The 17162-nt window shown below is 41.9% G+C and overlaps 1 protein-coding gene across 2 annotated transcripts in view; it reads right to left on the bottom strand.

Moving 5' to 3' along the window:
• Positions 1–17162, bottom strand: part of PIP4K2A (phosphatidylinositol-5-phosphate 4-kinase type 2 alpha) — a 60105-nt gene that overhangs the window by 31655 nt on the left and 11288 nt on the right. For both annotated transcript variants that reach the window (XM_053359356.1, XM_053359357.1), the window contains exons 2-3: positions 8390–8487; positions 6361–6457 (exon numbers count right to left, since the gene is read on the bottom strand). In XM_053359356.1, the coding sequence (XP_053215331.1) occupies positions 6361–6457; positions 8390–8487 (195 nt within the window). The remainder of the gene's footprint in view (positions 1–6360; positions 6458–8389; positions 8488–17162) is intronic.

Below are 17162 nucleotides of genomic sequence, written 5' to 3'. Positions count from 1 at the left end.
ATCTCTCTCCCAATACAGGTCCCAATCAGGACAACCAAGGCTGTTTCAGTGCCATACCCAGGCCTGAAGCCGGATTAAAATGCATCTAGATTAGGGGTGGTGAAACTGAGGCCCGGAGGCCACTTACAGTCCTTCAACGGCCCTCCACATCCCTCAATGGCCCTAATCTGCACCCTAAGATTCTTGCCAGGCTGAAGTGAGCTTTTGAACTCTGATAATGCCTCATTTGTTTGGAGGATAGAGAGGTGGGTGAACCTGTATAGAAACTAGCCTATTGTATAAAGGTAAAATTCAGATTTGCCGCACAGCCCACTTTTGGCTCTGACTGCTATTGGCATGCGGCTGGCTCTCAGGAGGTTATCCAGAAGGGAACGTGGAGCTCAGCCTGGAAAATGTTCCCACCAACTGGTCTAGATAATTCAGCTGGCCAGTCATCACCACCAGGGTAGGAGGCCAGTGAAACAACAGTAACAGAGGCAGAGAAGGCAAGCTGGGCACTGGGAGACAGGTGGGTTAAGATTTGGCATGAGGTATGCAAAAGAGAAAGGGACGCGGGTGGCGCTGTGGGTTAAACCACAGAGCCTAGGACTTGCTAATCAGAAGGTCCGCGGTTCAAATCCCCGCGACGGGGTGAGCTCCCGTTGCTCAGTCCCTGCTCCTGCCAACCTAGCAGTTCAAAAGCACGTCAAAGTGCAAGTAGATAAATAGGTACCGCTCTGGTGGGAAGGTAATGTAGCAGAAAAAGAAGCAGGATGGAAATATAGCTTGGGAGCTGAGCAAAAACTGAAGTTCTGACATTAGCGATTTTCCTATAGTGTGGGGAGGGAGCGGCGGGGGGAACAGGGAGAATCCTTTACTACGTAAGCCCCACAGCTGGTAGAAAGTCTTAGCGTTTCCCTGCACAAGCTGGTTACTCAGAGAGGCATTATAAGATGCCTTCCGTCCTGTGACATGTGCTATCTTAACATTTCTCAATGAAAATTTCAAGCAGCAGGAGCAGCGTGGGGACAGAGGAAAAGCCACCTCATTTCCCTTTGAAGTTTATCTGCACTATGGGAGTTTAGGGATTAGCAACAGACTCCAAGAGGGTAGGAAGGATTTAAAGGTCAATTTAATTAGCCCACTCTAATCTCCAATATTTTATACTCTCGTTGGCATATTAATATCATTAAATTATAATTGCTCTTTTCACAAGACTAAAGATTATTTATGCAATCGCGCAATATATTTAATCTACATACTGAGTATGTCAAAAGTGATCCTAAAAAGGGAGTTAGAAAAAAATGCAGTAGAGGAAATCTTTTTCTTCAGAGGTGAAGAAATGGATGATAAAGCTGGATATTTTTTAAAAAACTTTTTAGAAAGGTTAGGGTTAAGTAGAAATGACAGATACATCATTCTGTCTTTAAATTACAATAATTGCTGGTTTGACTTGTATCTGACAAGAGGTGAGATGCATCAGGGTAAAATCTGGGATAAAATTCTTGGTAGATGCTCTGATCTTACATTGCCATCTTTACAATGGCCCTTTTAAATAACTTCAGTGCACAAAAGTCCTCAAAAGGGAATCTTAAAACAAGTTTTCCATAATGCAAAGGGCTGCTACCTTTCTCTCTGAAAATATGATTATCAAGGAATACTACGAGCACAAAACATGAATCATAGAACTGTGGGTTTATCATCAGAAGGGAGACCAGAGCTTGGTGTTCTCTAGAGCAGAGATGCTGGCGGGCACTATCCCAGTCTACACAATGGATGGAAGATGTCATGGATGGCAAGGCATCAATGGGCATTTTGTAATAAAATTGTTTAAAGCCCACATAGTGCCTTTTCTAATCAAAGACACTAAGAGCCCAATGCACAACATCTCAGGAAGTTTGGTACTAAAATGGGAGATCTCTACTCTCAAATAGAAAATCAACAACTCTGAAGAAATGGCCTTGCATACAGTGGTACCTCTGGTTATGAACTTAATGCATTCCGGAGGTCCGTTATTAACCAGAAACCGTTCTTAATCTGAGGTACCACTTTAGCTAATGGGGCCACTGCTGCTGCTGGCTCACGATTTCTGTTCACATCCTGAGGTAAAGTTCTTAACCCGAGGTACTACTTCCGGGTTAGCCGAGTCTATAACCCAAAGTGTTTGTAACCTGAGGTGTTTGTAAAGTGAGGTACCACTGTATTTAGAATATGAAAAATGCTGGACATCATATGAGTATCTGATTTCACAAAGGTAGTATTAAGGTAGAGATCAGCAGTTTGTTCCATTTCTCTTACAAATATGTGGGGAGAAGGTGGCCATCTTAGATTTCTGCTCCCTGAACAAGTTCACTGAGAGTGCAAAACTATTTCAAGTATATAAGTGAACTCTTGATTTTAAGAGATAAAAATATGGTCCCTAGATGAAAATAATAGAACTGTCGTTCACCCTCTTATACCCTGAGAAACCTTTGCTGGTATCTTAATTGAGACAGGAAACTCACAATATGTTTTGTGAAGCAGCTGATTTTTTAAAAAACAAACAGATGTTTTGCTATTTCTTTGTGAGCAAACTGATTAAACCCAGTAAGCCTTTTGCCTGATAAAGGTCAAAGTCATCTGCTAATGACTGTCCTACTTTTATGGCAGTGGTCTGACAGCTATTGATTAGGTCTCTCACTGGAGTGAAGAACATTAACAAGCACATTCTAAAAATCAAGACCATTTAGCCCTCTCCCGTTATATAAACTTTCAATAAACAAAACATTTTGCAGCACCTTCAAAAACTATTCAGGAAGCAATTCTAAGCATGCTGACTTGGAAGAAACACCACTGAGACCAGAACGTCTTGATTTCAAACGAGAGAGTGAGTTTGGGACATTTGTGAATTTGGGCTTAAACTATTTAGAGTAACTGGAGCCAGATGCCCCTGTTCTTATACAGAGATTAAGCACAACAATTCACACAATTTGAACTGCTGGTTAGGAAATAAGACACCAATTCATTTCTTTAAGTGCAGGAGGCGATTCCGAAACTTCAGTGCTTGCAAGCGTTCCATAAAATGGATTTCAGATCTGAGTGTAATAGCCGCAACTTACACGCAGTCCTAATTCTGAAAAGTTCATGTTACAAACACATTATGTCTAGCCCCTGGAACAATTTATCAAGGACATCTACTGTAGATTCCAAGCAAAGACATTTGGGTAGAACAGTTGTTTTAATTACACCGACATGCCCTATTAAACAAACCAGGAAGTGTGCCATTTTACCCATGTTCATCTTGCACACTGCTCAGCGATAATAGCTGAGAATGAATTCTGGTTGGCATTTGCAAGCCATATTTTTCAAGTAATTGAAATTAGAGTTGCTATAAATTATGGGTGTAGAGAGAATCCATTTGCCACCAAAGCTCTGTTGTATGACCATCAGCCTTACATGTAGAAGGTCACAGGTTTAAACTACACACTACACTTGATCTTAGCTTAAAGGCCGAGAAGTGATACACAGGTTTAAACACTGTTATCTTTGTATGGGGCTGTGGATAAAACACTGGAGTCACTGCTAGTCAGCATGGACCACTAGTCTCAACTAGTGGGTTGGGACCCACAAGTGGGTTACGGCCTGAATCCGAGGTGGGTTGCAATGCAACAGGAGTGCCACACCATGCAAATATATGGTAAAATATTGAGAAATGGGTCACCAATTGCATGTTTGGGTTAGAAGTGGGGCCCGAGTCTGAAAAGGTTGAAGGAAAGACTAACCTAAATGGACCAATGGCCTGGCTTTCTATGGACCAGTCAGAATGGCCAATGCTGGACCAATAGCTTGGCTCTGGTTAAAAGAAGCTGCATATATCCTGATTAGACAAACAATCTTACTTCCTATCTCTGTAAACCATCTCTGCTGCCTTAACAGAAGCCATCTGTGCACATCATTGGGCTAGAAACAAATCCAGCTTCTCCCCCCCCACCTCAAAATATTTTAATATGTAGAAAAAGTTAACATTCAGTGCTTCAAAAAGGAAGAATGGACAAGTTGACTTGCATGCGCCTTTGAAAGCACTCCCTTTTTCAATCTGCGGTGCTACCATAGCCATACTATATTGTGTGTCAGAATGGCAGTGGTTATCAGAGCACTTCAGCTGACTGTGAAACAAAAGGAAGTGGTAATTTCAGAAGCAGGGGGGGTGGGGAGGTGCAAAGCAGAAGTTGCAAGCATGTGCTTGTGTTTCCCTTCTGGCTGAATAACACATTTCTCAAGACGAAAAGGCTTCTATTTAAGTTACAGCTGTTAAAATTTTAGCTCGATTTTTTCAGATGAAACGTTATTTCCCCTATTGAGGAGAATGCCTCTCTGAATGTTACTTGGAACCAGAAATTCCTAATACTGCAACTTGCAACAAAGGAGGGGAACAGACATTACTTATTAATACAGTGGTACCTCGGGTTACAACCACTTCAGGTTACAGACTCCGCTAACCCGGAAGTAGTACCTCGGGTTAAGAACTTTACCTCAGGATGAGAACAGAAATCGTGCGGCGGCGGAGCAGTGGCAGCAGGAGGCCTTGTTAGCTAAAGTGGTACCTCAGGTTAAAAACAGTTTCAGGTTAAGAACGGACCTCTGGAATGAATTAAGTTCGTAACCAGAGGTACCACTGTGTAAGCAATGCCAATTGCACAGAACCGGGAGGGGCTAGTAATGAACTACTGGTTGGAAAAGGTGTAGGAACATCTTATTGCTTAGCTCTTAAGACAAAATGTACATTGATTATTTAGATTATTTAAATACATGATTCCCACCCCCTTCGGTCTAAGTCACTTGCAAGTTGCCTCAGGGCAACTTTAGCTTGAAGGCCCTTTTTGCAATACTTTAAATTAAAACCCCAACCTCTTAGGCAATTGGAGAAACATCAAATATCAACCCCCTTCGTTATTTCAAGGATGACTCATCAGGATCACTGATGGCAGACGTGATGGCTAAGTTCCTTACCATAATATCAGCAGTTGGTCAGTGTTAAAGGATTCAAGTAACCCAGTGACCCCCCACTTATGCTCCCCCAAATCACCTGCTTACCACCATGAGAAAAGACTCCTTAGCTACTGCCTTGTCTCATAACGTGTTGCTGAGTCTAAACACACTGCCTTTGGGAGTCATTTTACCAATACCTCGACAAGTTTTGCTGCTGATATATGATTTGGAACTCTCCCAGGCAAAAGCTCACAAAATGGCCACCCCTTCTCCACACATTTGTATCCTGCCTCTCAGCCACAAGGATTTCTCAATCTAATAGCATAAGACTTATCAGTAAAAAAACAACCACCCACAAGAAACCAACGGATATGACACAGTAGCATAAACAGCAGTAAGGACCACACCCTCTTGAATGTGAAGGGGGAAAGTGTTTTCCATGGTCCTCTAAAAATAAAGAGGGAGCCTGGCAGATGTTCCGAGGGAAGGAGGTTCCAGGGGCAAGACATCAGAAGTGGCTCCTTCCTGCTTCTTGTTGCTACCCCCTTCACCCCAGAAAGTGGGCACCCTGAGCAGGTTCTCTGAAGATGACCTTGGCAATCAAGCAGATCCATATAGGAGCTTATTGTAAGATTCTTCATCGCACTTATTAAACATTAGTGTTTTGGGTTTTTTTAACTTAACCTTATAGTTTAGCCAAATACATTTTTATTTTACTAGCTCTCTGAGTCTTTATCGCTGCAGGTATTTGTACACGGACCATATTAAATGACAGAGAGGAAACAAGTGGAAGGAAAATTAAACAAACTGAAAAGTGTAAAAATATGTCAGCAAGGCAGATTATTTCCACAATGAGGCAAGGAGCATTTATTACCCACTTAGGATTTCAGAATACTTCTGAGGAAGCCCACGCTAAACTAGCTTGTGGAACAAAACAAAAAATTCTGATGATATGAACACAGTGTACCTACTTCCAACGCTAAAACTGTGCCATTAGGACTTTCCTTATATCTCTCTAATAAAGTTTTGCTAAGGTTACACACCAAGGCACAGAAACTGTAGATACTGCTCTTCAGGTCTTCATCCTCATTCCTCCATCAGCTGCTGCCCAAGGTTATCCCTCCTGCCGTGGGGCAAAGTCAGGCCTGCTGATCACCACAGGCATGGAGGGAAGGTAAGCAAGAGGTCTGATGGAGGAATAGCAGTTGCAACACAATTTAAATATACGAGTATCAAGTGTGGATCAGGCAGTCCCAACCACAGGCAGTGATAGACCACATTCATGAAATAGGGGCACTTAATTACCATCAAATAATGATCCCAAATCAGGTCTTTGCCTAGACTTTCTCCCTCCTGCTTGCAGCCTGTAAAGCTAGAAATCATCAATATTGTTTATCAAGGTAGATAGCCTACCTGAAAATCCTGATCATCAATTGCAAATCTCTCTCGCAGATTACGAAAAACCATTGGACAATATTCTTTGAATTTGAAATGGCTTGGCATATTTTCTCTGAAACAGAAGATTTGAAGAAGAAGAAAAAACTTGCTAAGAATTTATAAAGATAAACCTCCAGAAGTAAGCTTTCTCCCCTACAAGACCAAGTACCTTCCAAAACAGCAACAGTTACTATAATACAGAACACTGTAAATTTACATCAAAATGCATTAAACAGAACTGTAACAAACCTCTGAACTGAACATCATATTTTGCTCAAGAACTTAATGTGTTATATTTTGTCCCAGAATTTCCCTAGAAGGTCCAAACTAGCTAGATAAAGTGAGGCCTGTGTCATGTGCAATTAAAAAAAAAACAAAAAACCTAGCACAGGAGTGCCTAACATTTGGTCCATCTAGCCTAATGTTGTCTACTTAGATTGAGATAAGCAATCCAAAGTCTCCGGAAAAGGCCTTTTCCAGCTCAACTAATCCAGTGCCCTCCCAACTCCCATCAGCCCCAGCCAGCATGACAAATAATCAGGGATCATGGAAGTTGTATTCCAGAAACATCAGGAAGGCTGCCAGGAATCAGGAAGGCTGCCAAAAACTGAACTTGCATTGGCAATGGGGGGTGGGGGTGGGGGAATTCATAGATCAGTGGCAGAACACATGCTCTGCATACAAAAAAAAAAGAAAGTGGTGCCACATCCATGGATAGCTCAGCTGGTTACTGCATGATGCTGATAATGCCAAGGTTGCAAGTTCGATACCCGTAGTCTAAGTGATTAGGATGCTGTTTACTGCACTAACTCTTTTGGCAGCTTCTAGTACTGTCGGTTATAAGAGGGAAATGAGGAGGATGCACCTAATGAATGCCTGCAAAATTAAAGTGCATTCTTCTGCTATTTGGGGGAAGAAAAGGCCAGAGATATTTGCTGTTAGTATCTCAAAAACACCCATTCCAACCTCTGCAGGGAATCATGCAGGGCCAGCGGGTAAGCTCATATGGAAAGCTAGAGTGTTATGATAGCTTTAAGCTCATCTAGCTAGACTTACATGCCCCTTTAATGAAACCAAGGTCCTAAGGTGCCAGTGCTTACCAGTGCCTCACCATGGTTGGTGACAGGCAAACTGCTTGAAGATTAATCCAGGCAAGCCTGCATTAGTAGCTGTTGGCAGGCCCTGTTGGCAGGCCCTGATATGCAGGAAGGGAAAGGATTTCCACTGACCGCATCAGCTTCCCCTGGTTAAGCAGGTTCTCAGCCTGGGGGCAGAACCTGGATCCATCGGTGAGCCTGCAACTTCAGACAGAGCACCAACCTCATTTGCAGGACTCAGACCTAGCAAAGAGACATTCATGCCTTCATGCCTGGTGAGACAAGTCTAGTGTACTGCACTGTAATGGCGGCTGCTCTTCACAGAAGATGCAATTCTTCATCTGATGGCATTTCATCAGACATACATTACGCTACGGCTCCAGCTGCCCATTTACTTCCAGAAGAGACCTATGCTAGCCTTGCCTTATAAAACTCTAGAGGCAAATGGGCCTAAACCTCCTCTGCTCTTGAATTGCCTTCCTTTAAGCAGGATGTGAAGGAGCAAGAAAGGATCTTTTCCTCCCTCCTCTGTTCTGTTGTCCTGATGCATTGCAGAGCATGTCAGGACTGAAAGAGCAATTATGTTCCTGACTTCGCTGTTGCCAAGGAGGCTGCAGTTCCCATGGGCCATCGCTTCAGTCCCATCACCCTCTGCAGCGCGTTGAGACGACATCATCTGGAGGGCACCATGTTGGCCATCCCTGCATTAACAAATACCACTTTTTGACATGCAGATGTTCCAGTAAGTTTGTAGTCACAGTTCGACATAAGATACTTAGAGAAAACTGTATGCCATATGACAAAAAATGCAGTAGGTCATGCCTATACTGTCTAAGCTTATTACAAATGACTGAATCACATAATCCATATTATAAACCAAACTAAAAACAACCAACTGCTTCACTTACTTGTTGAAAAGGTGATTGTCCACTTTTATCTTGGAATATGCTTTGAAGTCATCTGGCATCAACATAACAGGGATCTGAACATGGCTCAGTTCATTGATCTATGTGCGGGGAGGAGAAAATTTGAATTAGCAGATTCGTCGAGGCAAACCAATAGCAGAGCAGGATATAACAAAATCGTTTCAGTGGTGGGACCAAGTCTATGAAGCTCCCTCCCAGCTGAGATTAGACAGGTAACCTCCTTGCTGAAGTGCAGGTGAGTGACTAAGGCTTGCAGCAGGCATTTTAAAGTAGTATTACATTAATTGTTTATTGTCTATGGATTGTTTTTTATGCATGTAGCTTAGAATGCAAATAACTGAGCAGCATATTAATGCTTAAAATAAAATGGTAAGCCAGTTGACATTCCTAACCCAGGAGATCCTTTATTCCCAAATCCATAGCAGTAGAACCAATTTTATAAGCAGGGCAATTTACAATTGTTGTGTTTAAAAACAGAATGAGGTACTGTTAACAACAGTGTTATTCCTGCAGCTCTGTAACTCCAAGATGCTATTTGGAGATCTAGCACCCCCCCTCCCAAGAAACTTAAAAATGATTTCCCTTTTCTGAATAAACTTTTTTATATCCCTTTATGTCTGTTCAGCATACCTCCAACTTTTCCTGCTTACTACTAAAGTGACATTTTACATCACATACACAAACTGACATTTCCCCCCCAGCAGACTCACTCGATTACAGAAGGTATGAATGCCACAGAAGATTGCCTAACTGCATACATTTCCTTAGGATATAGGAAATATCCTGAACACAATGGAGACAGGCACAGCGAGGCAAGCTTTGAGAAGCCTTTGTTCTCAGGCCTTGCTCAAAATTGCATCTTCAATTAAAGTGATGGTCAACAGAAACTGAAGAAGACTCTATTGTTTCAAGTTTTTTGGTGCCTGGCTTTGAAGACTGGGAGGAGCCAGACAAAGCTGAACCATTCTGTGCCATAGTGTAGAATGATGGTTTTGTCTTATCTTGTGAAGTGCAATTTGCATGAAAAACAATGGTTACTGTGTACTATGTTGCCACAAATCAGAAAGAGTACTTTTATAAGGGATAGGACCCGCCTATATCCTAAGGAAATGGTCTTGAATATGATAATGGTAAATTTTGGTCTGTTGGGGAAGAATGCTTTGTTCAGAGGCAAAGCAAATGCTTTGTGTGTTAAAAGCCCAGGATTTTTAATTAAAAGGATCTCAAGGTAGCAGGACTGAGAAATACCTTTGCAAGTGGCCCAACTCTGCCTAAGACAACTTCATTTGTGCAAAAGCCCTGGCCAGACTAACCAATCTGGTAAACATTTTCAGGTCTCCATTGCCCACAAGAACCACAGCGGCATCTGAGGATACACCAGAAGCACCTTGATAAGTCAGGAAAGGGTGAATGTAGTCTGCATGTGTGTGTGTGATAAATTAAGAACTGTAACATACCATAATAACTATTAGTGTACAAAGCAAGTTCTATGAACTGTATTCAAAAAAATTACAGTTCGCATGCTTTGGGATCCCTTTTAGAATCCAAGCTATCTGAAGTGTGCCAAAATGCTAAATCTGTGTTCTTACTTCAATCTAAAATCTTTTGAGACATCCAGATGCAACCACTCTCCAGCTGTTCGAGGATCTAATTTGGGCATACTGTCTGGAAAGTTTTTCCATGTTTAGATAACATATGTCCAGATGTTAAGTAAACTCTATTTTGTAAAATTCAGAACATAGCTTCTAGGATGAGAAGACTATAACATCTATTGTTGCCCTAAACCATTTGTTTAAGCAAATGCACATTGCGCAAGGGAAATCTTATTTCTACTTCAAAGTTGTAAGTCAGAGCAGGCCTAGCAGTTCGTGCAAGACATCTAACAGATCTATAATAGCTATACAGTGGTACCTTGGGTTAAGTACTTAATTCATTCTGGAGGTCCGTTCTTAACCTGAAACTGTTATTAACCTGAAGCACCATTTTAGCTAATGGGGCCTCCCACTGCTGCTGCACCACCAGAGCACGATTTCTGTTCTCATCCTGAAGCAAAGTTCTTAACCTGAGATACTATTTCTGGGTTAGCGGAGTCTGTAACCTGAAGCGTATGTAACATGAAGTGTATGTAACCCGAGGTACCACTGTAGTTAATCTGACTGTCCTTCATAGCGAAGTGTAACTCCTCGTTTTTAAAACAAGCAAATCACAGTCTGGTTCCAAGAAGAGCGCATGTGTGTGTGTGTGTGTGTGCGCGCGCGCGCGCGTGTACACGTACACACACACACACACACACACACACAGCCTTTGTTTTTCAATACAAGGGGTTGGGAACATTTTCCAGCCCAAGGGTTGAATTCATGCACAAGCAACAGTTGGGGGTGTGTCACATGACAGTGGTGGATGTCCCCAGGGGCAATTAAGTTGGCAAGGCCAGAGGCAAAAGTGAGGACAGCAACAGATGCAACTCTTAACTTTGTACGGTAGGCTACATTCAGTAGACATTACAAGCCAGAGGTTTCCGCACACCTCTACCGCCAGTCTCTTCCATCCACCATCTAATGGGTTGGCCACTACTACATCTTGTGGTCAGCAATTCCATTTCCATATGGCTTAGGCCCAGGCTATCTGAAAGACCATATTTTCCCTTATGAACCTGCACAGCGTCCGAGATCTTTGGGTGAGGCCCTCCTCTCAGTCCTGTCACCCTTCTAGGCACATTTGGTAGGGCCTTCTCAGTGGCTGCTCCCAGACTTTGGAATTCCGTTAATGGAGAGGCTAGTCTGGCTCCCTTCTTGTCCTTTCGCCAGCAGGTGAAGATTTGTCGTGCTCTGACAGGCTTTGGGGAATTGACTGCTTTTAAGGAAAGGGCTTTTAATAGTGCTGTGCTGTTTTTTTTTACTGCCTGCATTTCAACAGATTTGTTTTTACATTGTTTTAATTCTATTGTAGTTTAATTACTTTTTAACTATTATCTTTTATGCGCTCTTAGCTATCTGTGTTTCAACCCCATATACAATTGTGAATGTAGGGTATAACTCTAAAATACAGAATTTAAACTGACAGATAATGATTTGTGAAGAAGATCAAAACCTTGGAAGTGAATTCTGCTGAGTTTCACTGGACAATTCAAACCACTGCAAAGTGTGAACAAGGAAGAGTGAAACATGATTGGGGCAAAAATCACAGCTGCTTCGTTTCTGCTGCTGTCGCCATGCAGCCAGCAGTTAAGACATGGTTTGGCTTTAGTGTCCAGACCTGACCCCGTGGTATCTCACTCCAGACAAACCACAAGTTCACTTGTGGTGGTTCATGTTAATCATGGTTAACATGGTTAATAGTGAAGCTTCCAAACGCCACTTCCTGGAGGATAGGGAGAACGGAAGTGTACAAGTTCAAGGCTTGCTGTGGCTTACTCCTGCTTGTAAATGTCGTTCTAAATTAGCAGTTAGCCTGTGGCTCTCTGAATGCCGTTGGGACACCAGCTCCCATCATCCTTAACCAGCACAGTCAATGGGCCAGGGTAATAGGAGTTATAGTCTAACACCATCTAGGGCCATCTAGGTTAGCTATCTTTGGCTTTATATTAACCAAGCTGTGTTAATATGGCTAGAGAGAGTTACAAGACTGGAAGTAATCCAGTGCAGTCTCCATTCAGAACCACCACCCCCCATGTTCAGAAATGTCTCTGTGGACTAGAATGCTGGGAGGGGGCAGGTGAAGAGGAGAAGAAAGGAAGCAGCCTCTGGTGATGGTGCTTAGGGAAAGCAATGCTTTATAGCTTCCCACAGTGGCAGTCAGCCTGCCTGGAACAAACTACCCACCTGGGTCCTGCCCTCACTGTTTGCAGGAGAAGAAAGCAGCACAGATCCCTGTTGTGTATATTGTGTTTCATAAGCTACCCTGAGGATTTCTTTTTTAAGTTGCAAGACAGGGTGAAAATAACCTAAATAGCCATTACAATGGTTATGTACTAGACCTAGTTAGAAATTGTTGTCAAGCACACAGCAGTTGGCGTTGAACCACAGACTCCATTCCTTGCCAAGAACACAGAGAGAAGCTCTTATGACTATGGGACTTTCCCCAGTTCTATGGACAATAACCTTAGTTTATAACAAGATATTGCTCAAGTAACCGCTGCTGCCACCATTCCCGTGGATAGAAGGCTTTCCAAAAATTCCCTGTATGTATATTAGTATCCCACTTTTTAAGTCATTCCAATTCAGTAAACTGAGGCTTCATCACTGACCAAATGTGCTTTTAACCAAGAGTTTCAACATGCAATACTTCTAAAGCATCTAGTAAACATTTCCTGCTTTGATGTTTATTAATCCTCCAGGGATCACATTAGCAGTTCCACTGGGGTTCTGCCATAGCATGCAAGAGCAAAAACACAAAAGTTGTTTATTTAAGTGCTCTTAGAAACTAAGAGGTTACATGGTGTCCCATCTCCAACCAAGAATGTCAACATCCTTTTAAACCTTTCATTCTTTCTAGCTAGGAGACCAAGATGATTTTTTACTCACAAGCTGAAGAAAGTATACTATGAACAAGGACTAGTAACTAAATGTATTCTTCACTAGAAGCTCAAGATAAGAAAAAAAAAGGCTGCAATCCATGTATTATGCTCAAGCCGCCACAAGAAGCAAATGGAACAGATGGTGTCTGTGCCATGGGGAATGTAACGGGGACTACAATCCTCAAAACACTTATTTCAGAAGCAATCCAACATATACAGTGCGACTAATCTGAATTAAGTGCCTTCAGGATGTGGCAGCTGCAATATTATTGGCTTTTTTCTTCTTCTTTAACAGAAATGGGAAAAAGACATAAAGAGCAGCAGAAACAATATCTGCAAAGAGAACATGAACAGAAGTTAACAAAATTGTTTTTCTGGATTGATATTTGATCTTCTTGTCAGCTAAATAAACACAATGCTGAGTCTGAAGTATGATGCAGTTAGGCCAAAGTAATGATGAATCCTGTTTGACCTACATGACATGTCTAATTTGAGTATCAGGTCACTCTGCACCACTGACAAGACAAGCCTTTGTCAAACAGCTGTTAAGATCAAAGAACTAGGCTATTACTACTCAGAGTTCATGGAACTGATCCAAATACCATCTGAAGTATACATAGCTAGAAGAAGCAACTTTTGAAGTTTGGACTACTCATATTTAAGAAGCTTATTTTACTTCCAATACATTTGTTTTACTCCTACTTCACTGACCACGGGAAGGTCACTCCAAGTCCACAGTAGACATGGGATATGAATCCAGGTCTTCCAGATCAAAGAAATAACTCTATGCATTCCAGGTACCCTACTTTTATGTAAACAATGGCCCAACAAATTGCTAATTACAAACAGCCACTGTTGCCAGTCTTGGCAAAAATGGGAGAGGGAATCAGGAAATCCCACTAAACCAGCAAAAAATGTGTCTAGAAGTTGAGCCTTAATATATATATTCTTTCAAGACTTATCTATTGCTGGATCTCACCTATAGTGCTCATAACTAGCTAACAAAGGTCTACAATTTTTAGTTGGTCAGCTAACATTACTGACTATGGAGCCATACTCCCTTTCTCAGTTGTGAGCACAGATCAGTCCAGAAAGATTTCTTGTGGGTACACAGAGAAATCCCTGAAGACCTATATATAGCAGGAATGGCATCCGTGTGTGCACTGCTCCATTTGCTAGCACTGTGACAGTACTCCAGCCATCCAGTCACTCATAGTTGTTGAAGACAGCTGGTTAATAACTGCACACACAACATCATTTTTTGTCAACAACACACCCTCCATTAAAGAGATTCAAAGTGAAGAATCCACACAGCAATTTGTGCTTCCAGTGCCTTGGTAGAGGCCAGTTCACATGACTTGTTTAACATATAAAAGTCTCTACAGAACAAATGTATAATTGTGTGCAACTAGGCTTTAACCCATGTAGCTGTAGCATTGCAGAACTCATTGAAGAAGACCGCAAAGTAAACATGCCAACTCCATGGTCTCTGTTGTGGTGACAAATTTTTCACAATCAGCAGAACATACAACTCGCAGTTCTTAGGGTTATATAAAAAGGATGGCAATCAATACACATCCTTTTGGCAAGAATCAGACAGACAAAAATCAAATTCTCCAACACAAGCTAGAATAACGAGAAGAACACTAAAAGTGAAACATGTAGTATCCAACTGAGTGAGGAGAATGTTGTCATCTCCGTAACAGTGCACAAAGGAAACTGCTTAATTTTATCTTTCTCTTTAAGATAAGCATTGGAAAGTTTGCCATCTCTAGACCATTAAAATGCAAACGGATACTTGCAGAACTCCACATTTAAGTACATCACCTAACTTAGCATTCAGATTGAAAAAGTGAAGGTGATTCTCAAAATTATGATTTCAGAAACTCAGTGTGGCAGAGTGGCTCAACAGTCTTTATATATTCTTGACCCCTGAAGTACACTTGAATTAAATGCTAGCAATAGCAAATGCTGACAGCTGTGAACTAATGAGCCAAGCATGATTCAAACCTCTCCAAGAACCTACACCTCAGAAAACAAGACAGATAGAATGGCATAATAGGGTTATCAGGAAAGCATAAATCGAATACAGGTAGTTTGCCGGCAATTATGTTGCTTGGAGAGGCTGATTCAAACATTGGTTAGGAGGCAGAACAATTACTAATACTGGAATTTGAACTGAAACCAAAGCTTTGCATATGCTTAGGATTTGTAGCAACTATTGCAACAAACATCCATGTGTTTAGGAAAACATATACAGAACACGCAGAATAAGTAAAGAAACCATACCAAACTTGGATCAATAAAAATAAGAGCTTCCCCCTCTCCCCTCACAAAATAGATGAAAGCACCAATAGCAGTAAGCTTTCCTCTGCAGCTCTCATCAAAAGACTCAGTGCTTCAGATCTTAAACTTGTTGCTATATAGTGGAGCACAAAGCATTGCCAAATTAAAATGAGTGAGTTTATATTCAGTAGGTTTCTCAGTGCTGTTCAGCTCTAACCGCTAGTAAAAACAACTTCAATCATCATGAATTTTCTATCACTTCCACATAGGTAAAGGTAAAAGGTAAAGGACCCCGGACAGTTAAGTCCAGCCAAAGGCAACTATGGGATGCAGCGCTCATCTTTCTTTTCAGGCTGAGGGAGCCAGCGCTCATCCACGAACAGCTTTTCCGGGTCATGTGGCCAGCATGGCTAAACCCCTTCTGGCACAATGGAACACCGTGACAGAAACCAGAGCACACGGAAACACCGTTTACCTTCCCACCACAGTGGTACCTATTTATCTACTCACAATATTATGCTTTCGAACTTCTAGGTTGGCAGAAGCTAGGACAGGGCAACAGGAGCTCACCCCATCACACGGATTCGAACCACTGACCTTTGGATTGGCAAGCCAAAGAGGTTCAGTGGTTTAGATCACAGCGCCACCTGCGTCCCCCCACCACTTCCACATACAATAAAGCATGCATGTAAGTTGGGAATTAATCCCAAGCTTAAAAATAAATAAATCACGAAGAGCAGCAATTCATCTATTCATCTACCAAGTTCATGAATCTGTTTAATAGATGGACGAACTTTGACATAGGTATTTTCAGGTCTTTCTTCCAGCCGGAACTCACTGGAACTCAGTTCCGGTCCCTCTCAGGTGGGTGCAATTGGCATTATAAGAAAACGAGAGAGGCATTCAAGGGGAGTTCCAGCACCTCTTTTTCTAGGAAAATAGTACTGGGTGTTTTCATATCAAACCAGCAAATGGAGACTTTTTCATATAAGAGACAAGCTTGCTACTGAATTTGTTTTTCCTGAGGAAAAAGGAACACTCAAGTTCTCCTTTATAGATATCCATTTCAAGTGCTTCTCGGCACCTTATAGCAGCCTGCAGCTCTTCTGTTATCCCTCCCTGACCATTGGCCTTCCTGGCTGTGGATGACTGTGGAGCTGGGGTCCCACAACACCTGGAAGGTCACAGGTTTCTAATTCCTTCAAGATAAATTACTTGCCTCTGTGGACTAATACCTAGAAGCTCCTAAGTTCCTTCCATTATGCCGAAATGCAGAGAGACCTGCCACATGCAACTGAGAGAAGGTGCTACTGTATTTAAAAAGTGAAAATACTCACCACTGAACAAACAGAGCAATAATAAGAGGAAGCAATGGTTAAGTGAAGTGACTTGCTTGAGCTGCTCTCACAACTTGGTATTACATTTTTCCTCTTGCAGAACCACTACCACCAGATTCATACTTTTCATATTAATGAATTACCAAAAAATACATTCTACAGAGCATTAGAGAATGCAGCCAAAAGACAGATTTCCTGGCTAAAAGCATACACCAACTACAGTGGTACCTCAGGTTACATACACTTCAGGTTACATATGCTTCAGGTTACAGACTCCGCTAACCCAGAAATAATGCTTCAGGTTAAGAACTTTGCTTCAAGATGAGAACAGAAATCGTGCTCCGGCGGCGTGGCAGCAGCAGGAGGCCCCATTAGCTAAAGTGGTGCTTCAGGTTAAGAACAGTTTCAGGTTAAGAACGGACCTCCGGAATGAATTAAGTACTTAACCCGAGGTACCACTGTATAGCTAATGATAGCTAAGGCATGTGTACATATGGCATTTTACATACTAATGAATCTACTTCAATCATGTGCTAGAAATCAGCAGCATTAGCTATTATGACAGCCATTTTTCATTTCAGATTCCTACTGCCTTACTACTTAGCCACTCTGGGAA

Source organism: Podarcis raffonei, chromosome 12 (genome assembly GCF_027172205.1).
Source record: "Podarcis raffonei isolate rPodRaf1 chromosome 12, rPodRaf1.pri, whole genome shotgun sequence".
Classification (NCBI taxonomy): domain Eukaryota; kingdom Metazoa; phylum Chordata; class Lepidosauria; order Squamata; family Lacertidae; genus Podarcis; species Podarcis raffonei.
The sequence above is the reverse complement of the archived record's forward strand: the minus strand, read 5'-3'. Positions and strand labels throughout refer to the sequence as shown.